Raw genomic sequence first — 24,098 nt, forward strand, 5'->3', positions numbered from 1 at the left:
AAGAACCCGCCACGCTTTCGGCTGCCGACACCAGAAAACCGGCGCCCAATCGGCGCTACGCCGATCGGCACCGGCGTTGCAGATGCCAGGATGGCACCCGAGATGCCTTTCGTGCCCCTCGAACGCAACGAGACCCCACGATCGGCTGACAGGCACAAGGCAGGCTTCCCGAACTACACCACAACGCAGACGCTGGCTGGAGCTGCCCTGCCCGGCACACGCTGGCATCGCACGGTAAAGGTCCCCGGGCCCTTCACCCGCGCCAAGGGCGCGATTCCTGGACGGCCCTTGCCCTTAGCAGAGCTAAACCCCCCGTCCCTGCCATTCCCGGCCCCTTCCCAGCCCTCGCGCCTCCACTTAGCTTTCAGAGGGCCGAGGGACCGAACCCATCTTCGGCAGAGGAAAACGCCACGTGCGCCAACGGCCGTCTTCCCGCGTCGCCGGGTTCCTCTTCAGCGCCTGCAGGAGCACGAGAAAGCACGCGCTCGCTAAGCCGCGCTGGCACACGGCGCCGCGGGGCAAATGCCGACCCCGTCCGCGACACCCACCTCCTGCTGAGTTCCAGGGCGGTCCGGTCGGCGTGTCCTGCCGCTGGCGCGGTCACAAACCCTCAGCGCTGGTGACGCCTAAGACGGCGAGAAGCAAAAAAAACTGTGGCGCCGGGAACGAGTCCCCGGCCCCACGCTCCTCCTCGCCCCTAGCCCGGCTCACCGCAAGTGCTCCTCCCGGTCCAGAGGGCCCACAAAGCGCCTGCAAAGCGAGAAGGAAAAGATGAAGCGAGACACCGGGCAACACCGGGCTCCTCAACGCCCACCGCCACCTCACCTTCTCGGCTGCCGGCCGGCGTGCGGCTTCGCCCCTGCCGGCTCGTCTGCGGCACCCGCAAAACCAGAGGCACGCGCTCGGACGCCGCCCGAAAACACAGCCTGCCCGCAGACGGTCCCAGCTCGCCCTCCCTTACCTGGGCCGCGCGCCCACCCGGCCGCCCTTGCTTTTGACTGCCACGCCGCGGACCGCCGAGACGCTCAGCTGCCGCCTGTAAAACACCACCAAAGGACGCTCGGACCCGCGCCAGCAACACGGGACCTGAAACGAGCTGCCGCTTCGGCCCAGCACTCCGTGCTCACCTGGCCCGAGGAGCTGAGCTGCCGACAGCCCGCTTTCCTCTTCGCTTCGCACCTAGGAAACAGAGAAACGACCGAGCTTAGCTAGAGCCACACGGCACAGCTCCCCTCTGGCACCACCCACCGACCCACCTGCTTACGGCGCACAGCTCGCCTCCTCCGTCGCTCTTCCGGGCCAAGTTGTCCCTCTGCACCTGAAATCAGGTGATTCTGCAAGTCACCCAGCAGCCCATCAACAGCCTGACCAGCCCACAGGTCTGCTTTCTGTGGCGCAATAACGTCCCAAGCTCTCATGGAGGCTCTCAAACGTCTGCGCGGGGACCCTCCGCTCCCCTGCCCACGGCTACTCCATCCCAGATGACCGCACCGCCTCTGCCCACGCAATTTAACACGTCAGCAGGTTAACCGGGGACCGCCAGAGCTCTGTCCACCCTCCCCTGCCTCTACGCGTCTGGGCAGAGCAGCTCCGAGCCAAACGCGCACCCGGGCCGACAGACGCTCCGCAGACCCTTATAGACCACGCGCCGGCCACAGCACCAAAAAACGCTCCACGACGAACACGGCGCTCCGAGACCAGAAGGGCATAGATCCCAATAATCTACGGGGAGGCGAAGAGCCTCTCCTGCAACCTCAAACGGAAAAGGAGCCCAACGTCACGGCTCCTGACGAGACAGCGGCAGCGCCACAACCGAGCAGACGTCGCAACCAAACGAGAAGCTGATGAAACACCTAAGAACTTCTTCCCAGCATCTTGAAGTTCCAGTCCCTGAGACTGGATGGGGAGAGAGCACAGCTGCCGGCACAACCCAGGACAACGCCACAAACAGCCCTGACCAGAAATGGCAGAAAGGCAAGAACCCGCCACGCTTTCGGCTGCCGATACCAGAAAACCAGCGCCCGATCGGCGCTACGCCGATCGGCACCGGCGTTCCAGATCCCGGGATGGCACCCGAGAGGCCTTCCGTGCCCCTCGAACGCAACGAGACCCCAGGATCGGCTGACAGGCGCAAGGCAGGCTTCCCGAACTGCACCACAACGCAGACGCAGGCTGGAGCTGCCCTGCCCGGCACACGCTGGCATCGCACGGTAAAGGTCCCCGGGCCCTTCACCCGCGCCAAAGGCACGGTTTCTGGACGGCCCTTGCCCTTAGCAGAGCTAAACCCCCCATCCCTGCGATCCCCGGCCCCTTCCCAGCCCTCGCGCCTCCACTTAGCTTTCAGAGGGCCGAGGGACCGAACCCGTCTTCGGCAGAGGAAAACGCCACGTGCGCCAACAGCCGTCTTCCCGCGTCGCCGGGTTCCTCTTCAGCGCCTGCAGGAGCACGAGAAAGCACGCGCTTGCTAAGCCGCGCCGGCACACGGCACCGCGGGGCAAACGCCGACCCCATCCGCGACACCCACCTCCTGCTGAGTTCCAGGGCGGTCCGGTCGGCGTGTCGTGGTGCTGGCGCGGTCGCAAACCCTCAGCGCTGGTGACGCCTAAGACGGCGAGAAGCAAAAAAACTGTGGCGCCTGGAACGAGTCCCCGGCCCCACGCTCCTCCTCGCCCCTAGCCCGGCTCACAGCAAATGCTCCTCCCGGTCCAAAGGGCCCACAAAGCACCTGCAAAAAGAGAAGGAAACGCTGAAGCGAGACACCGTGCAACACCGGGCTCCTCAACGCTGGCGCGGTCACAAACCCTCAGTGCTGGTGACGCCTAAGACGACGAGAAGCAAAAAACTGTATTGCTTGGGACAAACCAGAAAGTTGCCACTTTCCCCTTCATCACCCCCAATACGAAAACACATACACAATAATGAGCACTCAGATCACGGTTGTCCGTACTAGTTCCCTCGCTATTGCTCGCCTTGACCGAGTTCTGGGAGTTACATTTGAATGATCTACCCGGGTCCACCCCACACTGCAAAGGTTCTGTGGGCAACACACTGTTCTGTGGGTGATCATGGAGGCGATGAGCCACCCCGTAGCTTGAAAGACACTCTGCCTTATGGTCCTGCTGCTTCCTTCAGAAATTCTAACACTCCACGTACAGATACAAGATTCTCATCCTAACCCCTGGTAGATAACCTGAGCATCCTAGGAGGAGAGATTATATCAGCAACTTGTTACACACCAATACAAACCAAGAATTAACACCCCATCTCCATTGCAATTAGGAATTTAGGGAAAACGCAAAATACCAGGAATTGATTCAATAGAAGAAAAATAGTTAGAAACATACTTTCAACTACAACTGCTATTGAAACTTCTCTGCTCCTGAAGGTCCTACCTCAAGCAGACACCTCTACTTCTCCAAACACATCTGCCCGTGTAGCTTAAACAGCTCAAAAGCTGCCGACTGCTAAAGGAGCAGCATAGAACCAGCACCCAAGCAGCCCAGAAGCAGAATAAGCTCACTTCCTGGGGACTGGGGCTCAAATACCCTGAGCCCCGCCCACCCCTTCCCACAATCCCCTGGTTAAGGGGAGGGGTCAATCACCCCAGGCCCCACCCACCACCCTTATCAAATCACCTGGACCCTCACTGGAAGTGACAGCACCTGCACTCCTGTCAGGCTCTGTCAGACACTGTTGGTTTTTGTGAAGCCCTGATGAGACCTCTTGGGGTCTGTCAGGCTCTGTCAGGTTTTGATGGGCTCTGTAGGGCTCTGTCAAGACCTGTTGGGGTCTGTCAGGCTGTGTCAGGCTTTGATGGGCCCTGTAGGGCTCTGTCAAGACCTGTTGGGGTCTGTCAGGCTCTGTCAGGCTTTGATGGGCTCTGTAGGGCCCTGTCGAGACCTCTTGGGGTCTGTCAGGCTCTATCAGGTTTTGATGGGCTCTGTAGGGCCCTGTTGAGACCTCTTGGGGTCTGTCAGGCTTTGATGGGCTCTGTAGGGCTCTGTCGAGACCTGTTGGGGTCTGCTGAGCCCTGTCAAGATTTCTCAGGCTCTGTTGAGACCCCCAGGGCTCTGTCATACACATTGAGGCTCTATCAGGAACTGACAAGATTTGTCAGGCCCTGACGGGTCCTGTTGGGCTCTGCCAAGCTTTGTCAGGCTCTGTGAGGATCCGTCAAACTCTCTCGGGCCCTGTCGGGCTCTGTTGGACTTTCTCAAGCTCTCTCAGGCCCTGCCTGGCTCTGTTGGTCTTTCTTGAGCTTTGTCTGCCCCTGTCATGCCCTGTCGGGTACATGGCTCAGCAGGGGAGGGGAAGGAGTTGTAGGTCTGTAGGCCACACCCCCTGCAGGGAGCCCACCAATGGGGGTAGAAGTGTGGGTCAAGGGGGAGGAGCCCAGCTGGGAGGGTGGGGTACTTGGAAAGGGCGGGGGGCCTGGTTAGGGCACACCCCTTTGGGAAGGCACATTGGGGAGAGCTTGGGAGGGAGGTGGGGTTGGCAGTGGCCCCGCCCACATCTTCAGCCCCACCCTCAACCCTAAACCCCACCCCCAAATCCTTCACTGGAAATGGAAGAAACCAAATGCTTAAGGTTTTTTTACATTATTTAATTTTATTGGGTGAGAATTGGCCCCAAAACGAGGTTAAAAATCCCCCAACATGGCCCTGGGGGAGCAATGTCAGGATGGCAGCGGCACAGCGCTGCCCTTTTCCAAGATGGCCATCAGGGGTAAACAGAGCCACAGGCCCCACCATCCACCTTGGGCCCCACCCCAAAATGGCCGCCCTAGGCAGGCCCCGCCCACCTAAGCCCCACCCTTCCAGCACAGGCTTGGCAGCCATGACAGCCATGGCCCTGCCCACCAGCAGGGACACAGCAGCCGAGATGGCCACGCCCATCAGGGCAGCCACCTTGTTCCCATGGGCAGGGTGCAGGGCCACAGGGGCAGCCGATACAGCCAGGAGCTGCCGCCTGAGCACTGCGCAGACCAACAGCCCCTCTGGCAGTGCCAGCATGGCTGCCAGCCCTCCCCCCCCAGCCATCTTGGATTCCAAGCAGGGTGGCGCCCAGCAGCCATGCTGTCCTCATTTTGTTGTGCACAGGGCCCCGTGCAGCATCGCAACCCAGGACAGCTGGTGGGGTGAGGGGACCCAGGAATGTCGATCTATGGGCGGAATGCAGCAGCTGTGGGGTGCTACAGATCAGTGGGCCAGAGTGCTGGAAGTATATGGTGCTGCAGAGCAGTGCTGTGGATGTATAGGGCAGACCAGATGTGTGGGGCGCTGTGGGGCACTGCTGTGGGTCTATGGGGCAGGGTGCAGGAGCTACAGTGTGCTGTAGGGCAGAACTGCTGGCCTATGGGCTAGTGGGAAGAAGCTATGGTGTTTTCTGGGACAGTGCTGTTGATCTATAGGGCAAAGGAACTATGGGGTGCTGTAGGGTTACACTGTGGGTCTATAGGGCAGAGTGAACAAGATATGGGGTGCTGTGGGACAGCACTGTGTGTCTATGGGGCAGAGTGGAGACTTAGGGTGCTGTGGAGCACTGCTGTCCATTTATGGGGTAGAGTAAAAGCAGCTATGGGGTGCAGTGACTCTATAGGGCAGAGGGGCTATGGGCTGCTGTGGGTCACTCACCTGTAGGAGGTTCAGCCTCTTCAGGGGTGTTTCACCCCACAACACCACCACAGCCCCCTGACCCCCACACCCGCCCCATAGACCCTTGTGACCCACCCATAGTGGGCAGTGCAGGCATAGTCAGGAGGGAAGGGTGGTCAGGTGGACAGAGGTGTGGGGTGCTGTGGGGCAGCACTTTGCACCGATGGGGCAGAACGCAGCACCTACAGGCTGCTGTGGGGCAGCTCTCTGGGTCTAAGGGGCAGAGTAGAGTCCTGTGGGGCAGCACTGTGGGTCTAGGGGGAAGAGTAGAGTCACTATGGGGTGCTGGGGGGCACTCCTGTGGATGTATGGGGCAGAGTACAGGAGCTATATGGTGCTGTGGGGCAGTACTGGGCATCCATGGGGCAGAGTGCAGGAGCCATGGGGTGCTGGGGGGCACTCCTGTGGATGTATGGGGCAGAGTACAGGACCTATATGGTGCTGTGGGGCAGTGCTGCAGATCTACAGGGCAGAGTGCAGGAGCAATGGGGTGTTGTGAGGCAGTGTTGTGGGTCTATGGGGCAGAGTGTAGGAGCTATGGGGCATTGTGGGGCAGTACAGTGTCTACAGGCCAGAGGAGCTATAGGGTGCTGTGGGACAGCACTGTGGATCTATAGGGCAGCATACAGGAGCTATAGGGAGCTTTAGGGCAGCACTCTGCATCCATGGGGCAGAGTGGAAGACATATGAGGTACTCTGTGGCACTGCTGTAGACATATGGGGCAGCGTGGAAAAGCCATGGGGTGCTGTGGGATAGCAAGCAGGAGCTATAGGGTGCTGTGGGGCAGTGTTGTGGATCTATAGGGCAGAATGGAGGTGCTATGGGGCACTGTGGGGCACTGTGTGGTTCACTCACATGCAGGGTGTTCAGCCTCTTCAGGGGTGTTTCACCCCACAACAACCCCATTGACCCCACATCCGCCCTGACCCCCACACCGCCCCATAGACCCTTGTGATCCCCCCCCTGCCCCATCCCCGCCATGGTGTGCAGTGGAGATGTGGCCAGCCAGAGGAGGTGGGGGGGCACACAGTCAGCAGCAGTGCAGTGGGGGGGCACGCGGTCAGCCGGGGGGACACAGTCAGCCGGACTTGGGGGGGGGCACGCGGTCAGCCGGAGTTGCGGGGGGGGGGGGGGGGGGGGGCACACGCGGTCAGCCGGGGGGGGCGCGGTCAGCCGAGTTGCGGGGGGGGGGGCACGCGCGGTCAGCCGGAGAGGGCGTGGCCAGGCTGCCTTTGCTGTTCTCTGCGCAGGAGCTGCAGTGGGAAAGGGAAGGAAAGGGCCGTTATTTGTGTCACAGTCCTGGGAAACAGCCCCAAATCCCCCCGCTTCAACATTAACCGAGTGAGCAAATTAACTGCCAAAAAAATGGATCTTGAAAGCTTCTTTGAGCACAAAATATCCTAAAAACAGCCCCAAAATGAAGTAAATTGAATTTGAGACCAAACAGCCTTAAAAATCTCAAAAACCCATCCAAATATGGTCCCTCACAGCTTTATATAATAAGATATATATGCAAAAATAGATTAGATACATTACATAGTAATTATACATATTAATATATATAATATATATTAATATTTAATGAATATCATTATTACAATAGTATGTTATAGATATCATTATATTATGCCATTATATATTAATTATAAATTTCATTACATAATATCAATGAATATTAGTTGATCAGTTAATTATATCAGATTATATATTATATATATTTCTACTATTCATCATGTTATATCGTTTATAGTAGTATATTACTATATTGATTTAATCTATATATTTACTATTAAATTAAAATTAACTTTAATAATTTAAATGTAAATTAAATTAAAAATAAGTTAAAATAAATTAAAATATATAAATAAATTTTAAAATACAATGTAAACAATTACGTGGGTTTAGGGAGGCGGCGACCAATCAGCGCCTTTCTCTCCTCAGAGGCAGCGACCAATCAGCGCCTTTCTCTCCCTCGGAGACAGCCGAGCGGGGCTGAGCCAGGGGAGGCTTTCCCGCCAGACGGCACCGGCCAATCAGCAAGCGTCTCCTCGGCCCCTCAGCGTGAGGGGACAGCGGAACGGGGGAGACAAAATGGCGGCGGGTTAAAAAAGCCGAACATGTTCCCGCTTAAATATTAATTCAGTAAATTATAAATAAATAGATTTTTAAAGCTTTTTTTGGGGCGCAAATCAGCACCAGATCTGGGACCCCCAGCTCTAGACACGTTCAATAAAGTGAATTCAGCCCTAAAACCCCCCAAAAAGCAACGAAATGCCCCTCCCGGCTTTAAATACAATAACTTACACACTTATTTCAACAACTATTTACATTATTTTAACAATTAATAATTTAAACTATTAAGCGGCTTTAGGAGCCTCAGAACCGCCCAAAATGGTCAAAAAAACCCTCATAAAACCTCAAAAAGCCCCGTTTAAATATAATAATTTGAATTAATAAGCGGTTAACAGAAAAAACGCATTTGGACTCGCAATCCTGGGAAACAGCCCCAAATCTCCCCCCGGGCTTTAAATATTAATCTATTGTATAAATTCTTATCAATAAGGAGATTCAAAAAGCTTTAAAGTCGCAAATCGGCCCCTCAAACTTTAAACGCATTAAATAAACCTTTTAAAAAGCCGATTCAGACCCCAACGGCCCCAAAACGGCTCCTCACAGCTCTAAATAATTGAAACAATTCAGCGTCTTCAGGAGCCCCAAACCGCAGTGAAATAATAAATCAAATAATAAACCAAACAATTAAATCTTGGGAGCCTCAAACCCACCCAAAATGTTCCAAACAAAACCTCAAATAAACCCTTTAAGCATAATAATTTAAATAAATAAGGGCTCTAAAAAAACCCGATTTGGACTCAAAATCCCGGGGAAAAGCCGCAAATCTCCCCGAGCTTTAAACTTTAATTCTCCTGATAAACCCTCAATAAACAGATTTTAAAGGCGCCTTTTTGCACAAATCGGCACCCAAAAATTACGTAAAAACATCTTTTAAAAGCCGAATTGGACCCAAACCAGCCCCGATTGCTGAGAAAAGCCCCGAACCGGCTCCTCCCGCGTTCAACACAACGATTTAAACCGCTAAAGCGGCTCCGGGAGCCTTAATCGCGCCCCCCCCCCCCCCCCCCCCATCACAAACCCGCGGCTTTAAAACCCCAGTTCCGATCAAAACCCCCAGATACACGCCAGCCCGCTGGTCACTCATTAACCCGCCGAGCCCCAATTAACAGCCGCACGATAATTACCGCCCTGACCCGCCCCGTTAACTGATTCCGGCCGCCGTTCCTGCCGCTCTCGGGTTTCCCGCGGCGGTGGGGGGGGGGGGGGGCTGGGCGCGCTGATGATGTCGCGCTGCCGCTGCCGCCTCTGCCTTTCTGGTCCTGCGCGCGTTCTGCGCCGCCCCATTTATCACCTCGTTGTCCCGCCCGGTCCCGCCCCCCACCCGCCCTCCGGCCAATGGACGAGCAGCCCTGTCAGCCGCGCTGCCCAATCAGCGCTTCGTTGCTGTGGGCTAATGTCGGCGGGAAAACGACAACCAATCAGCGCCTTTTCTACCTCAGGGGCGCTAGCGAATCAGCGCCTGGTACTGGGAGGGCGAACTTCGGCGGAAAGTGACCAATCAGTGCCTTCCTCCCCTCAGCGACACGGTGAGCAATCAGCGCCTTTCTCCCACCCCCTCGGAGAACCCCTCGTGGGGATGAGCCAATGGGTGAATTCCGCGGCTGACACCGTCAGCCAATCAGCGAGCGTCTCCTCCCTCCCTCGGTATAAAAAAGCGAACGAGACCAGAAGGGGGAGACAAGATGGCGGAAGAGAAGATGTCATGACGGCTTGCAGCGGCGATTGAGGTGGAAGGAGAGGAGTCGGGGCTGGGCGGAAAACCGGCGGCTCCTCCGGCCGCAGCAGCAGCGATCGGGGGGTGTGGGGGGGAAAACCGGCGGCTCCTCAGGCCACGGCAGCAGCGATCGGGGGATGTGGGGGGGCGGAAAACCGGCGGCTCCTCCGGCCGCAGCAGCAGCGATCGGGGGGTGTGGGGGGGAAAACCGGCGGCTCCTCCGGCCGCGGCAGCAGCGATCGGGGGGTGTGTGGGGGCGGAACACCGGCGGCTCCTCCGTCCGCGACCGGGACGTGGCTTCACCGGCACCAGGGCCGTGAGACCGCGCGCTGTGGGGCTGCGGGGCGGGTGTGGGGCCGGGGGCTCCAGGGGTCCCGCAGCGGCGGCCGTGGGGCGGGATGGGGCGGCTGCGGTGATAGCTGTGGGGCACTGAAGTGGCTGCTGTGGGGGCTCTGCAGAGGCGTGTCTGGAACTCTTATAAGGCAGGAGCAGGGCTGCTGTAGCGGTACCTGAGGGGCAGCCATAGGGCTGCCATGGGGTTACTTAGGCGTCACGTATGGGTGGGGGGGCCCTGCGCACAGCTGGGTGTAGCCCCACCCACGGGGGTGGGATCAGCGCTGAGGGGCGGGGACTGGGAGGACACGCCCATTGGGAGGCCCACCTGGGGGAACTGTGCAGGGGGTGGGGCCTACGTGTGTCACGCCCCCATAGGAGGAGCCTCTTGGGGTAGGGAGAAGGACACGCCCGAAGGGGGCGTAGCTTAAGAAGGGAGGGGTGGACCGAGAGAAGGGTGGGCTCTGTACAGCACGTGCTCTGAGGGGGCGTGGTTTAGCAGGGGCCGAGTTTGGGGGTGGAGCTGTGGGCGGGGCTTCGATGTATTATGCTGCTGGGGGGTGGGCGCGATGAAAGGGGAGGGGTCTGTATGGGACACGTTCCTCGGGGAGGGCACAGACTGGCAGGGGCGGAGCTTGCACGGGGTGGAGTTTGGGGGTGTGGCTTTCTCAGACCACGCCCTTGGAGGGAGAAGCCAGACTGGATAGCACACTGAAAAATTAAAAAAAAATAAAAAAAAAAAATCACACCTAGTTTGCTGTCTTTTTATTTTAACTCAGAGGTAATTAATAGCGGTCATGTTTTTGCACAACCCCAAAAAAGCTGTGGTTAAATTCAGACTGTCATAACTGTTTTCTAATATTATTTTACATCTAAATATCTTTTAGTGTTCTGTTGGGAATCATTACTGCCTGGGAACTTTTTAATACCTCTGTTTATAAACAGCCACTGCTTAGTGGTTCCTTTATACTTCTCTTTAAAAAAAGAAATGTAACGTTTTGACTCTGTTTGGTTCTGAGCTTTGTTGCCTCCCATCTCATGGCTCTGTTATAATTTAAATACTAAACACTCCCGATCACTTTCCAATGCTGTTTAAAATCTAAAGCTTCCTCACTTCGTTTCCTATGCAGTCATTCGTGTCCGCGGTTTATTTCATAAGGGTTGTTCAAATGTAGCTACCAATGACTCCACATTAGTTTTCTGCCTTTATCAGTTAAAAGGAATTCCAAACAATGTGTTTTCTAAACTAGGATTCAGACTGGGAATAACTGCTGCCTAGTTCACCAAGTAATAGCTGAAATTAAATTTAGTTATTGCTCACGCCTAAATAATTTCATTTATTTACACTTTAACATGTTTATCATTACATTACTACCAGGCGGATTAACTAGCACACATTATTTTTTTATTATAGATATAAACTAGAGGTTTTTTTCTCTACAGGTATTACTTCCAATTAGTGCTCCAGCATTAATATTCCACTCTTTTAAATTTTACTACATAAATTGGGGATTATTACTGTCTGCCTTGGAATTTCCAGGAAAACCCACCGCAGCGCCTCGACGTGTCAAGATTGTCGGTGCCGGCTCCGCCAACAACGCGTCCAGCGAACGCCGCGGTGCTGCGGGGCTGCAGAAGCGCGATGGAACCGACCGGAGCGCGGGGAGGAGACTCAGCCCAGCAGGTACCACACGTAACGTGGAACACCGGGCAGCGCAACTTCATTTCAAAGGAGGAACACGCACACGGAGCACAAAGGATGCTATTCTGCACGAGACGTGCTGTCCTTAGCAGCTGCACAGCGACGCTGTCTCTGTGATTGGGAGATCTGGTGGCAAATGAGGGAGCTCTGCACGTTGCACCTTTCAAACCTGCACAGAGTCACACTTCACCCCACAGGTGACACCAGAAACTAGGAAGCCTCCAAAAAGAATTTACAGCCCCACACCCAAACCAGCTGCACTCACCTCCACAACCAATCCTGCTCTACACACATCTCCTTCTCCTTCACACACCCTTCAACAGCCAGATCCACAGCCATCTCCTCACGGTCATTCACTGCACTGAACGCAGCAGGGTAGGGGTGGCAGGGGGAGAAATCTAAAGGAAATTATTTAAAAACTCCCTGTGTTTCTTTCAGTGGCATTTTTGGCGTTATTTTTGTTGGGGGTTGGGGGACGTGTTGGGGTGTTTTTAATTAAGGAAACTGCTGTTTCAGCCTGCAAGTGAAAACAAACCACACGCACAAGGCTGGACACGGTCAAAGCAGCCCCAGCTCATTCCGCAGTCGCTGACAGCGCGTCCATTCAGCCGTCTGCCCTCCCCGACGCGCTCCCCCGGGCGTACCCGGCTGGACACACACACGTGTGCTGGGGAACTCGGACCAGCGCTGCGGTCTGGGGAGGAGTGAAGGACGAACCAGAAATAAATCCTGCAAGAATCCGTCTCTAAAACACTGTAGATCAACAATGACAGTTGTAAGTCACAGACACTCCTCATTTTCTCTCGGACTCTCACAACAGTAATAAGTAAGTCCTGAAGGATGGAAAACACCAGGATAGGCTGGGAACAACACCAAAGGTAGGTAAAAGAAGGTAAATGGGGGCTCTCAGGGGCCCCAAAGACAAGCTCAGCTGTCCTGAGAGGAGCAGATGGGAATCAGAGGAGTCCTGAGGGGATTGGGGTGGGGGCTGTCCTGGTTTCGTTAAAAAACAAGTTTCTCTTTCAGTGAATTTGCCTGTCAGCTAAAGCTTTATATTAGCTGCATTTTCCTGGAGAACCGGATACATGTTTTGGTAAACATAGCAATGGAATGCTAACTTGTTGATAAGGACAGATTCACATCTTGCAAGAGGGGCAACAAGAAAGAGGTGACCAACAAACTGACCAACTGTGTATAACATCCCATTCAGATGAATAGTTCATATAGAAGTGGGAGATCATAAGGATCTTGTCCTCTTTGCCCTTTCTTGTCCCTTCTCCTTATGGTGACATTAGGAGAGGACCTTACTAGTCGTCCCTGCGAACTGAGGCCTACTGAGAGACTGAATCCAGCTCCGGTTGGCTGCAGAGTCCAGTCCAGGACTTCAGGTGCTGACTCTGCAGTTGCTGAGACTTTCAAGATTGGTTTTGTATGTTTTGCATTATTTTCTCTATTCTTATTAGTAGCATTAGTAAAACATTGTCAATTTTTCCAACTCTCTTCTCTCTGTCCTTCTTTCCCTCCGGATCGCCTGTCCTGAGTGGGAAGGGGGGAGAGGGAGGGGCAAAAGGGGGAAGTGGGGGGGAGACGGGGTTAACAATACATCTGCCAGGGTTTTACTGTCACCCTGCAATCTAAACCCTCGACAGGGGCCAACAGATGGGGGGTCCTGAGAGGAGACAAGAGGGAAAAATGGGGCCTCTGGGGTGTGTCAAGAGTAAATGGGGAAGTTTTGAGGGGAAGAGAGAAAAGAGGGGAATTTAATGGGGCAAAAGATCAAACAGGCACCGTGATGCCACCAATGAGCCTGCAGGGACCCAAAGGCAGGCAGGGTAATCGCAGAGGAACTGGGAGGAAACGGGTTTCTGAGGGAACAAGGTGGCGAGTAAGCTTGTGAGGGGTCCAGAGGCAAAGGGATGTGTCCTGAGGAGAACAAATAGAAAGGTTCTTACTCTGAGAAGTTGTCCTTGACTTTGTTCCACCAGCAGCCGTCCTGTGGTCTCGGCACAGCCTGGGGATCCCTGACCCGTACCACCACAACCTTTAACAGGACACTGGGCTGTTCTAGAACCGGAATGACAAACAGCAAGTATTTCTGTAGGACAGCTTTGATGTGAGATTGTTCTGTTTTCTCTGCAACGGACAGGGAGAAATTTCTCCTCCCCGCATTACCACTAAACACCCCACCCATGATTGTTCAGGCATTTTGGGGCTGCAAGCCCCCGTCTCTCACTGGCGTGCTCCTTCAGTAACATCATCGTCACCCCCCGAGTCCCCCCATTTAATCACTCCAAAACAAAAGGTAGAAAACAGCCCCAGGGGGCAGCGCCCCGAACAGCCGCAGCCACGTCCCACAGGCCGGCAGCCGCCCCCCGGCACGCTGGGGACGGAGGACGGAGCCGCGTCTCCCGCTCCGGCGCTGCTCCCCCCACCCGGGCTGGGGGGTCTGCTGAGCACGGGGCGGTCACAGCTCCCCCTCTGAAACACAGGAATTCCACATTAGAGTTCTGCATTGGGGCGGATGGGTGCAGCACTGCACCATTAAAGAAACCTGCTTAGAACCAGTGCAGCTATTAATCTTCTTCTCTTTGCATTACTCTAAAGCTCACGCGAGAGCAATTTCTTCAGCTTTCTGGGCAGAAGTCCCTGGAGGTAAAGCTTTAGCTTCCCTTACCTGCTGGGCGGTCGGCACCGCACGCCCGGCTTCACGTACCCCTCGCTTTACGCAAAGCTGCTCCCATCGCTGACCCGGGAGGCTTCGGCATCCTCCAGCGGCCGGTCCCTTCAATCCGCTTCTGCTGTTGCCGAGCAACCGTGGGCCACCGACTGCCAGACGGATCCACTGAGGAAAGAAGCCGCGCCGACAACGTTAGTAGGAGCAATATTTACCTCATGAAATGTTCTAAGGAGGCATCGAGGGAGGGATGTCGTTTTCACACCAATGGGGACCTGACCCCCGTCGGAGGGGAGGAGCCTGTGATTCCACAAAAAAAGAAGGGCAAAGAGCAGGTCAGCTTACCAGAGAAAGACAGGGACAGGGAGCAAGATAAGGTGACACAGAGAGAGGGAGAGAGAGGCAAAAGGGACGGAGAGGCCAACATGAGCGCTCCACAGCCTCCCCTCCCTCGCCCCGACCCCCGTTTCCCCGTTAACTCCCGCTACCCGCCCCGGGACCCCACGGACGCGTTTGCCAGGGAGGCAGCTGTTCAAACGGGATTGAGACGGCGCGCTCTGATTGGCTGCTTTCCACCCCGCCGCGCCGTCCTCCTATTGGATGCTCCTTCCCACGCTCCGCCCCCAGGTGCCCGCCTCAGCGTCGGACCTGACTGAGGACTCCGCAATTTGGGCATGCGCAGTACGGAGACCGCAACGCCCGCCCCTCCGGCAACCACATTGGCTAACTATGCACATCAATTGCCATTCTCCCCGCCTATCGGCGCTCCGCCCCTCCAGCCCTACCGAGCGATCTGATTGGCCCGCTCTGCATCCTCACCTGCCTCGTTGTCTTTTTTAAGCAAATTCTTTTTTAAGCACAGCATCTCCTTGGGGGAAAAAAATGCCCACTTCGAGCTCCCAAACACTAGGCAGCCGCGGGGAAACCACTGAAAGCCAAGACCCACAGCGGCAACGTCAAGTGCCATTTGGCTCCAATTTCGATCACGCGCTTAAAAGCCTCTCTCGGTCCTACCAATGACTGCTCCTTTTCGGGAAGGACAAGCTGAACGTCCTAAACTGAAGACTGCACGGAACGTAACTCCACTGGCAGCCAATTTGCCTCTTCTCCGGCTTCCCCTTGGAATATCTTGTAGCGCCCTCCAACTCGCAAACGTTCTTCGCCAGTCCACGGCCCCAGACGCGGAATCTCCTGAGCGGCGAGCGGAATCAACCGCGCGGGATTTTCTTCACGGCGCGGAGAAGGCGACGCTGGCAAAAAAGCAGGCCAAAGCACCTGAACCCGTCTGCCGCCACCAGCCTGCGGCCAAGAGACCGGGAACACCCTGCCCGAGGGGCCGCGCACCCCGCGGCTCCGGCCGGCAGGTCTCTCTCCCCTCCGCCCCCCGGCACCGAGGAGGCGCTGCCGCCTCCTCGCCCGTGCCCCCTGGCAGCGGGGCCGCCCCGGGAGAGCCAGGGGACCCCGCCTCGCTGCTGCCCCCGGGAAGGGCGTGGGTTTAATCCCCGAGGGAGAGAGAGGCCGGGCTCCCCGTGCTCACCTCCCCAGGGAAGGCGCGGCCAACGGCCGCTACAGCTCCGAGCGGCTCCCGCTCGGTGCCGCCGCAGGTCACTTCGGCTCCGCCTGACGCGGCCCCGGGCAGCGCGCGCGCCCCCTCCGTCTGCCGCAGCTCTGGCTCGTCGAGGCCCCCCCGCCTCCGCAGCTCCCGCTCCCGACGAGCTCTGTGCAGCAGCCTGGGCTTCCCCGCGAGGTCACAGATCCACCGCTGCCAAAAGAACGAGGATTGGGATTAACCCTTCTAAGGAGCCATCGAGGGAGGGATGTCGTTTTCACACAAATGGGGACCTGACCCCCATCGGGGGGACGGACACTGACACGCAGAGACCTGACCGCGAACCCCCGCGGGTCGAACAGCGTCTCTGCCCCCCGGCTGTGCGCTGCAGTACCCGAGTTTCGCCACAGGGCGGCAGCACTGAGGCACGCCGCGGCACCTCTTTGGGGCGGCCGGGTGCAGCACCGCGCTGTGCCCGCAGCCTTTCCTTCCTTGTCCAATTTATACAATGGCCCCTGCTCATCAGATTCCACCAGGGCTGCTCTACTCGCATTACCACCAGGTGGTTCCCCAATCTCTTTCCCGCGAGCTAAAATACCCCCTAACGGGCTCTTTTGCAGAGTACCGCTACTACGCCGTCCTCCCGTTACGCGTCACGCAGGACGACACGGCTCATCTTGTAACAGAGACAAGCAAGAACTATGAACGCTTCTAGCAGCACTCCACAGGCAATACTAAAACCTACCCACGACGTACCGCCCTCACAAGTTGTGCTCCAAGTTTATCCCGCCCTCTCCAAAACAAAACAATTCCGGCACGCGGCTCAAGTCTGTCTAACGCTCAGCGCCGCGATCGGGACGCTCGGCCACACGGGCGGCTTCACGGCGCTCGCGCCCCTTGCACGCTAAAGCCACCGCAGCTTCTGCTGTAGGTTTTGGCGTTCGAGTGCACAGTCAGAGCCGAGGCCTATCCGAGAGTCAAACCGAACTGCGGTACGCCTCACCGCTACGTACAGAGCCCGCTCTACACCGCGACGGAGCGCCGGAACAACCGACACCAAAAGCTGGCCGCACAAGCAACCCCACAGCAACTACCGTACGCCTTTAAGGCGCTCGCAAGCCCGTGCGCGCTATCCTGCCTAAATTCCGTACCGCGACTTACGGACGCCTCGCGAGCGCGTGCCCGGTCCCGGCTCCCAGCGCAGAAAGACCCCTCGCCAGAGGTCCTCGTCCGTCCCCGCCGCGACGCGACCGAGACGAGGAGTCTCTCCAGAGAAACCCCCGGGGCGCGCCGACAGAGCCCTCGACTCCGCGGGTCCCGCGGCCGCACAGAGCGGGTCCTCCGGCCGCCTCGCCGGCTGAAACGGGGAAGGGAACGGGACGGCAGAGTCAGCAGCGCTGCTAAGCCGCATTCTTGACTTCCATTTGATGAGGTTAGTTATAATCGTTTAGTTTCTCGCTGACAACACATCTCTTACTCATTAGTTAAATACAAACTAAGCTCTCAGCTCCTAAACAACGTGTTACTTAACCTTCCGTCTCCCTCTTGTCGTGCAGAAGGAGCTAAAAGGTGAAAAACGTCCCCTCACCGCGCAGGCGGTCAGAAAGCATTTCCCTCACGTCAACCGGTTCATGAGGGCTACATCTTGTACAGCTTCATCGCAGCATACGCTAACTCGGCAGCTTCTCTTCAAAAGCGGGAAGAGAAAACAGGGACAGGCATCTGAAAAAACAAGGCAGAGAACAGAGCAGCTGGGAACACCGTGTCATTTGCACGTGCACGTCCCACAAGCCCCCGAAAGTGGGGGGGCTCCCCTAGGAAAACAAAGCGGGTGCAGCGCCCCAAACAGCCGCAGCCCCCGGCCCGCAGGCCGGCAGCCGCCCCCCGGCACGGCAACGCTTCCGGCCGACCCGAGAAGGGAGCCGTTCGTGCCGGCCGGTATCGACACCCCCCTTTTCCAGGCAGCTCGGAGAACTCTCTTTGCCAGTGTTGCCCTGGTACGTTTCCCTCGTCCGGCTGCTCTTGTCTGTACCCCGTATACACTATTAAGATGGTGTTCTAGGCACGTTTCACATTGCCTCGTTCGCACAGTTTCTAAAGTCGCTCTTACCTGTTCGTCTGATCTCGACAGAGTGCATCAGCTCCTCGCGCCGCGAGGCGCCACTACTCTCCCGTCGCCGGTGACGGCTCCTTTGGACCCTAATTCTGATTCGGCTATAAACCTCCTAATAATTGCTTATCCTCTTTGTTACAGTTTCCTGACGTTGGTTGGAGGACACGGCCACCTGGGCTCAGAGACGCGGCTTCCGTACCGGTCTCTGTCCTCTCGGTGGCTGGTTTTACAGCGGCGCCTGCCAATTTATTTACAGTTTCCTGATCAGCATTTCACTTCTGAGGCCCTTTGCAACGCATGACAGCAACTCTTCTAGCAACAGCACAGCTTCCAGCAACTGGAGCATCACGTTTAATCTGCCTTCCTTGTGCCGTTAATATACTTTATTCTTTTCAAATGGCTTCAAGGGCATTCACCGTTCAAGAAACCTGCTTAGAACCAGTGCAGCTATTAATCTTCTTCTCTTTGCATTACTCTAAAGCTCACGCGAGAGCAATTTCTTCAGCTTTCTGGGCAGAAGTCCCTGGAGGTAAAGCTTTAGCTTCCCTTACCTGCTGGGCGGTCGGCACCGCACGCCCGGCTTCACGTACCCCTCGCTTTACGCAAAGCTGCTCCCATCGCTGACCCGGGAGGCTTCGGCATCCTCCAGCGGCCGGTCCCTTCAATCCGCTTCTGCTGTTGCCGAGCAACCGTGGGCCACCGACTGCCAGACGGATCCACTGAGGAAAGAAGCCGCGCCGACAACGTTAGTAGGAGCAATATTTACCTCATGAAATGTTCTAAGGAGGCATCGAGGGAGGGATGTTGTTTTCACACAAATGGGGACCTGACCCCCGTCGGGGGGGACGGACACCGGCACGCACAGACCCGACCGCGAACCCCCGCGGCTCAATCGGCGCCTCTGCCCCCGGCCCTGCGCTGCAGTACCCGAGTTTCGCCACAGGGCGGCAGCACCGAGGCGCGCCGCGGCACGGCATTGGGGCGGTCGGGTGCAGTACCGCGCTTTGCCCACAGGACGGCGCCACTGAGACCCGCCGCGGCAGCCCCGGGCGAGCGGTCGTGCCGCGTTTCGCGGAAATCCCGCCAAAAAAAACCCAAAAAACAAACGCGACGAAACAAAAAAGCGCACAGAGAGCCGCAGCGCGAAAGCCGCGCCCGCAGGACACGGAACCCGCCGGGCCTCGCCATGAGCTCCCGCCGAAGCGGCGCCCCGCTCGCCACGCCACCCAGCCCGCCCGCAACCGCGCCTTAGCTCAGCTTTTAACCGTCCCCGCGACCGACGGGGGCTGCGCCGCTCCCGAGGGGCTGCCGCACCGGGCACGGGCGCTGCGCCGGAGGGAGACGCGGCTCCTGACCGCAAGACTTCAGTGCCCCTGCCCTCAGGGTCGCACGCCTCCCACCAGCTTCGCCAGCTCGGCCGTAGGGGCGGCGGGGGGAAATGGAACCGAACGCCTCCGCGCCGCGCCGGCCCCTCCCGCTCCCCCCGTTCCAACGTCACGGTCACCCTCGCCGCTGCCGCACTCACCTGCCGCCTCTTTCGCCGCTCCGTTCCCCTCGCGCTCCCCCGCCGTCCCGCCGGGCTCCGCGGGCACCGACAGCCGCCGCGCCCCGGAGACCCCCGCGGCGGGAGGTCCCCGGCTGTCGCTTCCTTCCCCTCTGCCCTTCTGCCGCCTCCGGGGAACCTCACGAAGGGCGGCCCTGAGCCGCATGCCTCCAGATGCCCGGGGGCCGACCGCAGCAAGCGCTCCGCAGCCGCCCCGACCCCCGTTCCCGTTCGCTCCCGGTCCCCCCCCCGCTCCCGCACCGAGACACCGCGGACCCGCTTGCCAGGACCTATGAGCGCTCGCGGTTTGGGCATGCACACTAGGGAAACCGCAGCACCCGCCCCTTGCCGCATCCCGGTTGGCTCCCCAGGACACGTCAATCGCCTCTCTCGCCGCCTATCAGCGCTCGAGACTTGGGCATGCGCAGTAGGGAGACCGTAACGGCCGCCTCTTCGGCAACATCATTGGCTGCGGGCGGCACGCCACTCAACATCTCTCCGCCTATCAGCGCTCTGTCTTTGGGACATGCGCAGTACGGAGCACTCGACGCCCGCCCCTCCGGCAATCTGATAGGCAGACAGAATGGCAACTGACGTGCCTAGGCAGCCAACCAGCGCTCCGCTCCTCCAGAAGTCCAGCCCTCCCGCGCCATCTGATTGGCCCGCTCTGAATCCTCACCCGCCGGCTCACCGCCCTGCCGGGACCCCCCCCGCGCCCTTCGGCCGCGCGGCTTGCCGCCGCGTTTAAAAGGCGACAACGAACTGCGCTCCTCTGCTTCACGTGGAAAAGGGGGGCGGCTGGTCACCCACAGCGGAAAAAACCCTTTTGTCTTGCGTGGCCCTTCACCCTTACCATTGCACGGCTGTGAACTCGGAGGAAACACATTCTTTTTTAAGTACAGCCTCTCCCTGGGGAAAAAAAGTGCTCACTCCGAGCTCCCAAACACTAGGGAGCCGTGGGGAAACCAGTGAAAGCCAAGACCCACAGCAGCAACGTCAAGTGCAATTTGGCTTCAATTCTGATCACGCACTTAAAGGCCTCTCTCGGTCCTACCAATGAGTGCTCCTTTTCGGGAAGGACAAACTTTCTTACCTGAACATCCTAAACTGAAGGCTCCACGGAACAGAACGGTGATTGAGCCACAGGACAACGTGCCGTCCATTTACACCAATGTGGAAAAAAACCCCTAGAATTCAAACCCAAATTTAAAATTTCACGTGTCTTTTCCAAGCAGAAGGAGCCTGTGATTCCACAAAAAAAGAAGGGCAAAGAGCAGGTCAGCTTATCAGAGAAAGACAGTGACAGGGAGCAAGACAAGGTGACACAGAGAGAGGGAGAGAGAGGCAAAAGGGACGGAGAGGCCAACATGAGCGCTCCACAGCCTCCCCTCCCTCGCCCCGACCCCCGTTTCCCCGTTAACTCCCGCTACCCGCCCCGGGACCCCACGGACGCGTTTGCCAGGGAGGCAGCTGTTCAAACGGGATTGAGACGGCGCGCTCTGATTGGCTGCTTTCCACCCCGCCGCGCCGTCCTCCTATTGGATGCTCCTTCCCGCGCTCCGCCCCCAGGTGCCCGCCTCAGCGTCGGACCTGACTGAGGACTGCGCAATTTGGGCATGCGCAGTACGGAGACTGCAACGCCCGCCCCTCCGGCAACCTCATTGGCTGCCTACGCACATCAATTGCCATTCTCCCCGCCTATCGGCGCTCCGCCCCTCCAGCCCTACCGAGCGATCTGATTGGCCCGCTCTGCATCCTCACCTGCCTTGTCTGCCTTTTTTAAGCAAATTCTTTTTTAAGCACAGCCTCTCCTTGGGGAAAAAAAATGCCCACTTCGAGCTCCCAAACACTAGGCAGCCGCGGGGAAACCAGTGAAAGCCAAGACCCACAGCAGCAACGTCAAGTGCCATTTGGCTCCAATTCCGATCACGCGCTTAAAAGCCTCTCTCGGTCCTACCAATGACTGCTCCTTTTCGGGAAGGACAAGCTGAACGTCCTAAACTGAAGACTGCACGGAACGCAACTCCACTGGCAGACAATTTGCCTCTTCTCCGGCTTCCCCTTGGAATATCTTGTAGCGCCCTCCAACTCGCAAACGTTCTTCCCCAGTCCACAGCCCCAGAGGCGGAATCTCCTGAGCGGCGAGCGGAATCGAACGCGCGGGATTTTCTTCACGGCACGGAGAAGGCCACGCTGGCTAAAAAGCAGGCCAAAGCACCTGAACCCGTCCGCCGCCACCAGCCTGCGGCCAAGAGACCGGGAACACCCTGCCCGAGGGGCCGCGTGCCCCCCGGCTCCGGCCGGCAGGTCTCTCTCCCCTCCGCCCCCCGGCACCGAGGAGGCGCTGCCGCCTCCTCGCCCGTGCCCCCTGGCAGCGGGGCCGCCCCGGGAGAGCCGGGGGACCCCGCCTCGCCGCTGCCCCCGGGAAGGGCGCGTACAGGTGCGGGTTTAATCCCCGAGGGAGAGAGAGGCCGGGCTTCCCGCGCTCACCTCCCGAGCGGCTCCCGCTCGTTGCCGCCGCAGGTCCCTTCGGCTCCGCCTGACGCGGCCCCCGGGCAGCGTGCGCGTCCCCTCACCGCGCAGGCAGTCAGAAAGCATTTCCCTCACGTCAACCGGTTCATGAGGGCTACATCTTGTATAACTTCATCGCAGCATACGCTAACTCGGCAGCTTCTCTTCAAAAGCGGGAAGAGAAAACAGGGACAGGCATCTGAAAAAAAGCATCTGGGAACATCGTGTCATTTACAAGTGCACGTACCACAAGCCCCCGAAAATCGGGGGGCTCCACTAAGAGAAGCGGGGGCAGTGCCCCAAACAGCCACAGCCCCGGCCCACAGGCCGGCAGACGCCCCCTGGCACGGCAATGCTTCTGGCCGACCTGAGAAGGGAGCCGTTCGTGCCGGCCGGTATCGACACCCCCCTTTTCCAGGCAGATTGGGGAACTCTCTTTGCCAGTGTTGCCTTGGTATATTTCCCTCGTCCAGCTGCTCTTGTCTGTACCCTCTATACACTATTAAGATGGTTTTCTAGGCACGTTTCCCATTGCCTCATTTGCGTGATCCTAACCCTAACCATGATCCTAACCCTAACCCTAACGCTAACCCTAAACCAACCTTAATCCTAACCCTAACGCTAACCCTAACCCTAAACCAACCTTAATCCTAACCCTAACCCTAAACCTACGTTTAACCATAACCATAAAGCTCACCATAACCGTAACCTAAGCCTAACCCTAAGTCTAAACCTAAACCAACCTTAAACCTAACCCTAACCCTAACCGTAATCCTAACCCTAACCTTAACCCTAACCCTAAGCCTAACCCTAACGCTAACCCTAACCTAGCCCTGACCATAACCCTGACCCTAAACCTAGCATAAGTTTAACCATATCCCTAAACCTCAGCATACCCGTAACCTAAGCCTAACCCCAACGCTACGTCTAACCATAAACCAACCGTAATCCTAACCCTAACAGTGATCCTAACCCTAACCGTAATCCTAACCCTGACCCTAACCTACCCCTGACCCTGACCGTAACCCTGACCCTAATCCTAACCTAGTCCTGACCTTGACCGTAACCCTGACCCGAAACCTAACTTAAGTTTAACCATAACCATAAACCTCAGCATACCTGTAACATAACCCTAACGCGACTTCTAACCATAAACAAACCCTAATCCTAACAGTGATCCTAAACCTAACCCTAACCCTAACCTAGCCCTGACCCTGACCGTAACCCTGACCCAACACCTAACTTAAGTTTAACCATATCCCTAAACATCAGCATACCCGTAACCTAAGCCTAACCCCAACGCTACATCTAACCCTAAACCAAACCTAAACCAAACCCTAACAGTACTCCTAACCTTAACCCTAACGCAAGCCCTAACCCTGACCGTAACCCTGACCCAAGACCTAACTTAAGTTTAACCATATCCCTAAACCTCAGCATACCCGTAACCTAAGCCTAACCCTAATGCTACGTCTAACCCTAAAGCAAACTTAAACTCACCATAACCGTAACCTAAGCCTAACCCTAACACTAAGTCTAAACCTAAACCAACCTTAATCCTAACCCTAACCCTAACACTGACCCTAAACTAGCCCTGACCCTGACCGTAACCCTGACCCTAAACCTAACTTAAGTTTAACCATATTCTAAACCTCAGCATACCCGTAACCTAAGCCTAACCCTAACACTACGTCTAACCCTAAACCAAACCTAAACCTAATCCTAACCCTAACCCTTAACCCTAACCTAGCCCGGACCCTGAACCTACGTTTAACCATAACCCTAAAGCTCACCATAACTGTAATCTAAGCCTAACCCTAACACTAAGTCTAAACCTAAACCAACCTTAATCCTAACCCTAACCCTAACCTTAACCCTAACTTAAATTTAACCCTAACCCTAAACCTCACCCTAACCCTAACCTAAGCCCAACACTAACCCTAACTCTAACGCTAAAACAAACCTAATCCTAACCCTACCCCTAACCCTAACCTAAGCCTCACACTAACACTAACTCTAACCCTAAACCCATCCTAATCCTAACCTAACCCTGTCCCTGACTATGACCCTGACCTTAACCCTAACCTAAGCCTAAGCCTAAGCTTTAGCCTATGCCTAAACAGAAGCCTAACCCTTCCCTAACCCTAACCTAACCCTGACCCAGACTGTAA

The 24,098-nt window shown here is 56.8% G+C and overlaps 1 protein-coding gene and 2 long non-coding RNA genes across 23 annotated transcripts; all 3 read right to left on the minus strand.

Moving 5' to 3' along the window:
- Nucleotides 1-207: 207 nt before the first annotated feature.
- Nucleotides 208-1,536, minus strand: LOC135576402 (uncharacterized). Its single transcript, XR_010468097.1, has 5 exons — nt 1,257-1,536; nt 1,128-1,179; nt 712-1,036; nt 549-626; nt 208-459 (listed from the first exon to the last, which is right to left on the minus strand). It is a non-coding gene; the product is annotated as an uncharacterized LOC135576402 (long non-coding RNA).
- Nucleotides 1,537-6,484: 4,948 nt separating this feature from the next.
- On the minus strand, nt 6,485-9,685 carry LOC135576406 (uncharacterized). Its single transcript, XR_010468107.1, has 2 exons — nt 7,551-9,685; nt 6,485-6,908 (listed from the first exon to the last, which is right to left on the minus strand). It is a non-coding gene; the product is annotated as an uncharacterized LOC135576406 (long non-coding RNA).
- Nucleotides 9,686-10,585: 900 nt separating this feature from the next.
- On the minus strand, nt 10,586-19,709 carry LOC135576405 (uncharacterized). 21 transcript variants are annotated; one of them, XM_065041253.1, is made up of 10 exons: nt 19,399-19,699; nt 18,425-18,592; nt 17,349-17,482; nt 15,749-17,117; nt 15,031-15,461; nt 14,251-14,379; nt 13,490-13,601; nt 12,082-12,290; nt 11,803-11,935; nt 10,586-11,663 (listed from the first exon to the last, which is right to left on the minus strand). In XM_065041253.1, the coding sequence occupies exons 5-10, from the start codon at nt 15,176-15,178 to the stop codon at nt 11,351-11,353; spliced, it is 1,044 nt and encodes a 347-aa protein (XP_064897325.1). In that variant the 5' UTR covers nt 15,179-15,461; nt 15,749-17,117; nt 17,349-17,482; nt 18,425-18,592; nt 19,399-19,699; the 3' UTR covers nt 10,586-11,350. The 21 variants fall into 21 exon arrangements, 13 of the variants coding, with proteins under 13 accessions (XP_064897325.1, XP_064897324.1, XP_064897322.1 ...); XM_065041252.1 differs by having other exon boundaries at nt 15,749-17,482; nt 18,464-18,592; XM_065041250.1 differs by having other exon boundaries at nt 15,749-17,482.
- Between the last annotated feature and the right edge of the window lie 4,389 nt (nt 19,710-24,098).

The sequence above is a fragment of the Columba livia genome, chromosome 26 (genome assembly GCF_036013475.1).
Source record: "Columba livia isolate bColLiv1 breed racing homer chromosome 26, bColLiv1.pat.W.v2, whole genome shotgun sequence".
Lineage (NCBI taxonomy): Eukaryota > Metazoa > Chordata > Aves > Columbiformes > Columbidae > Columba > Columba livia.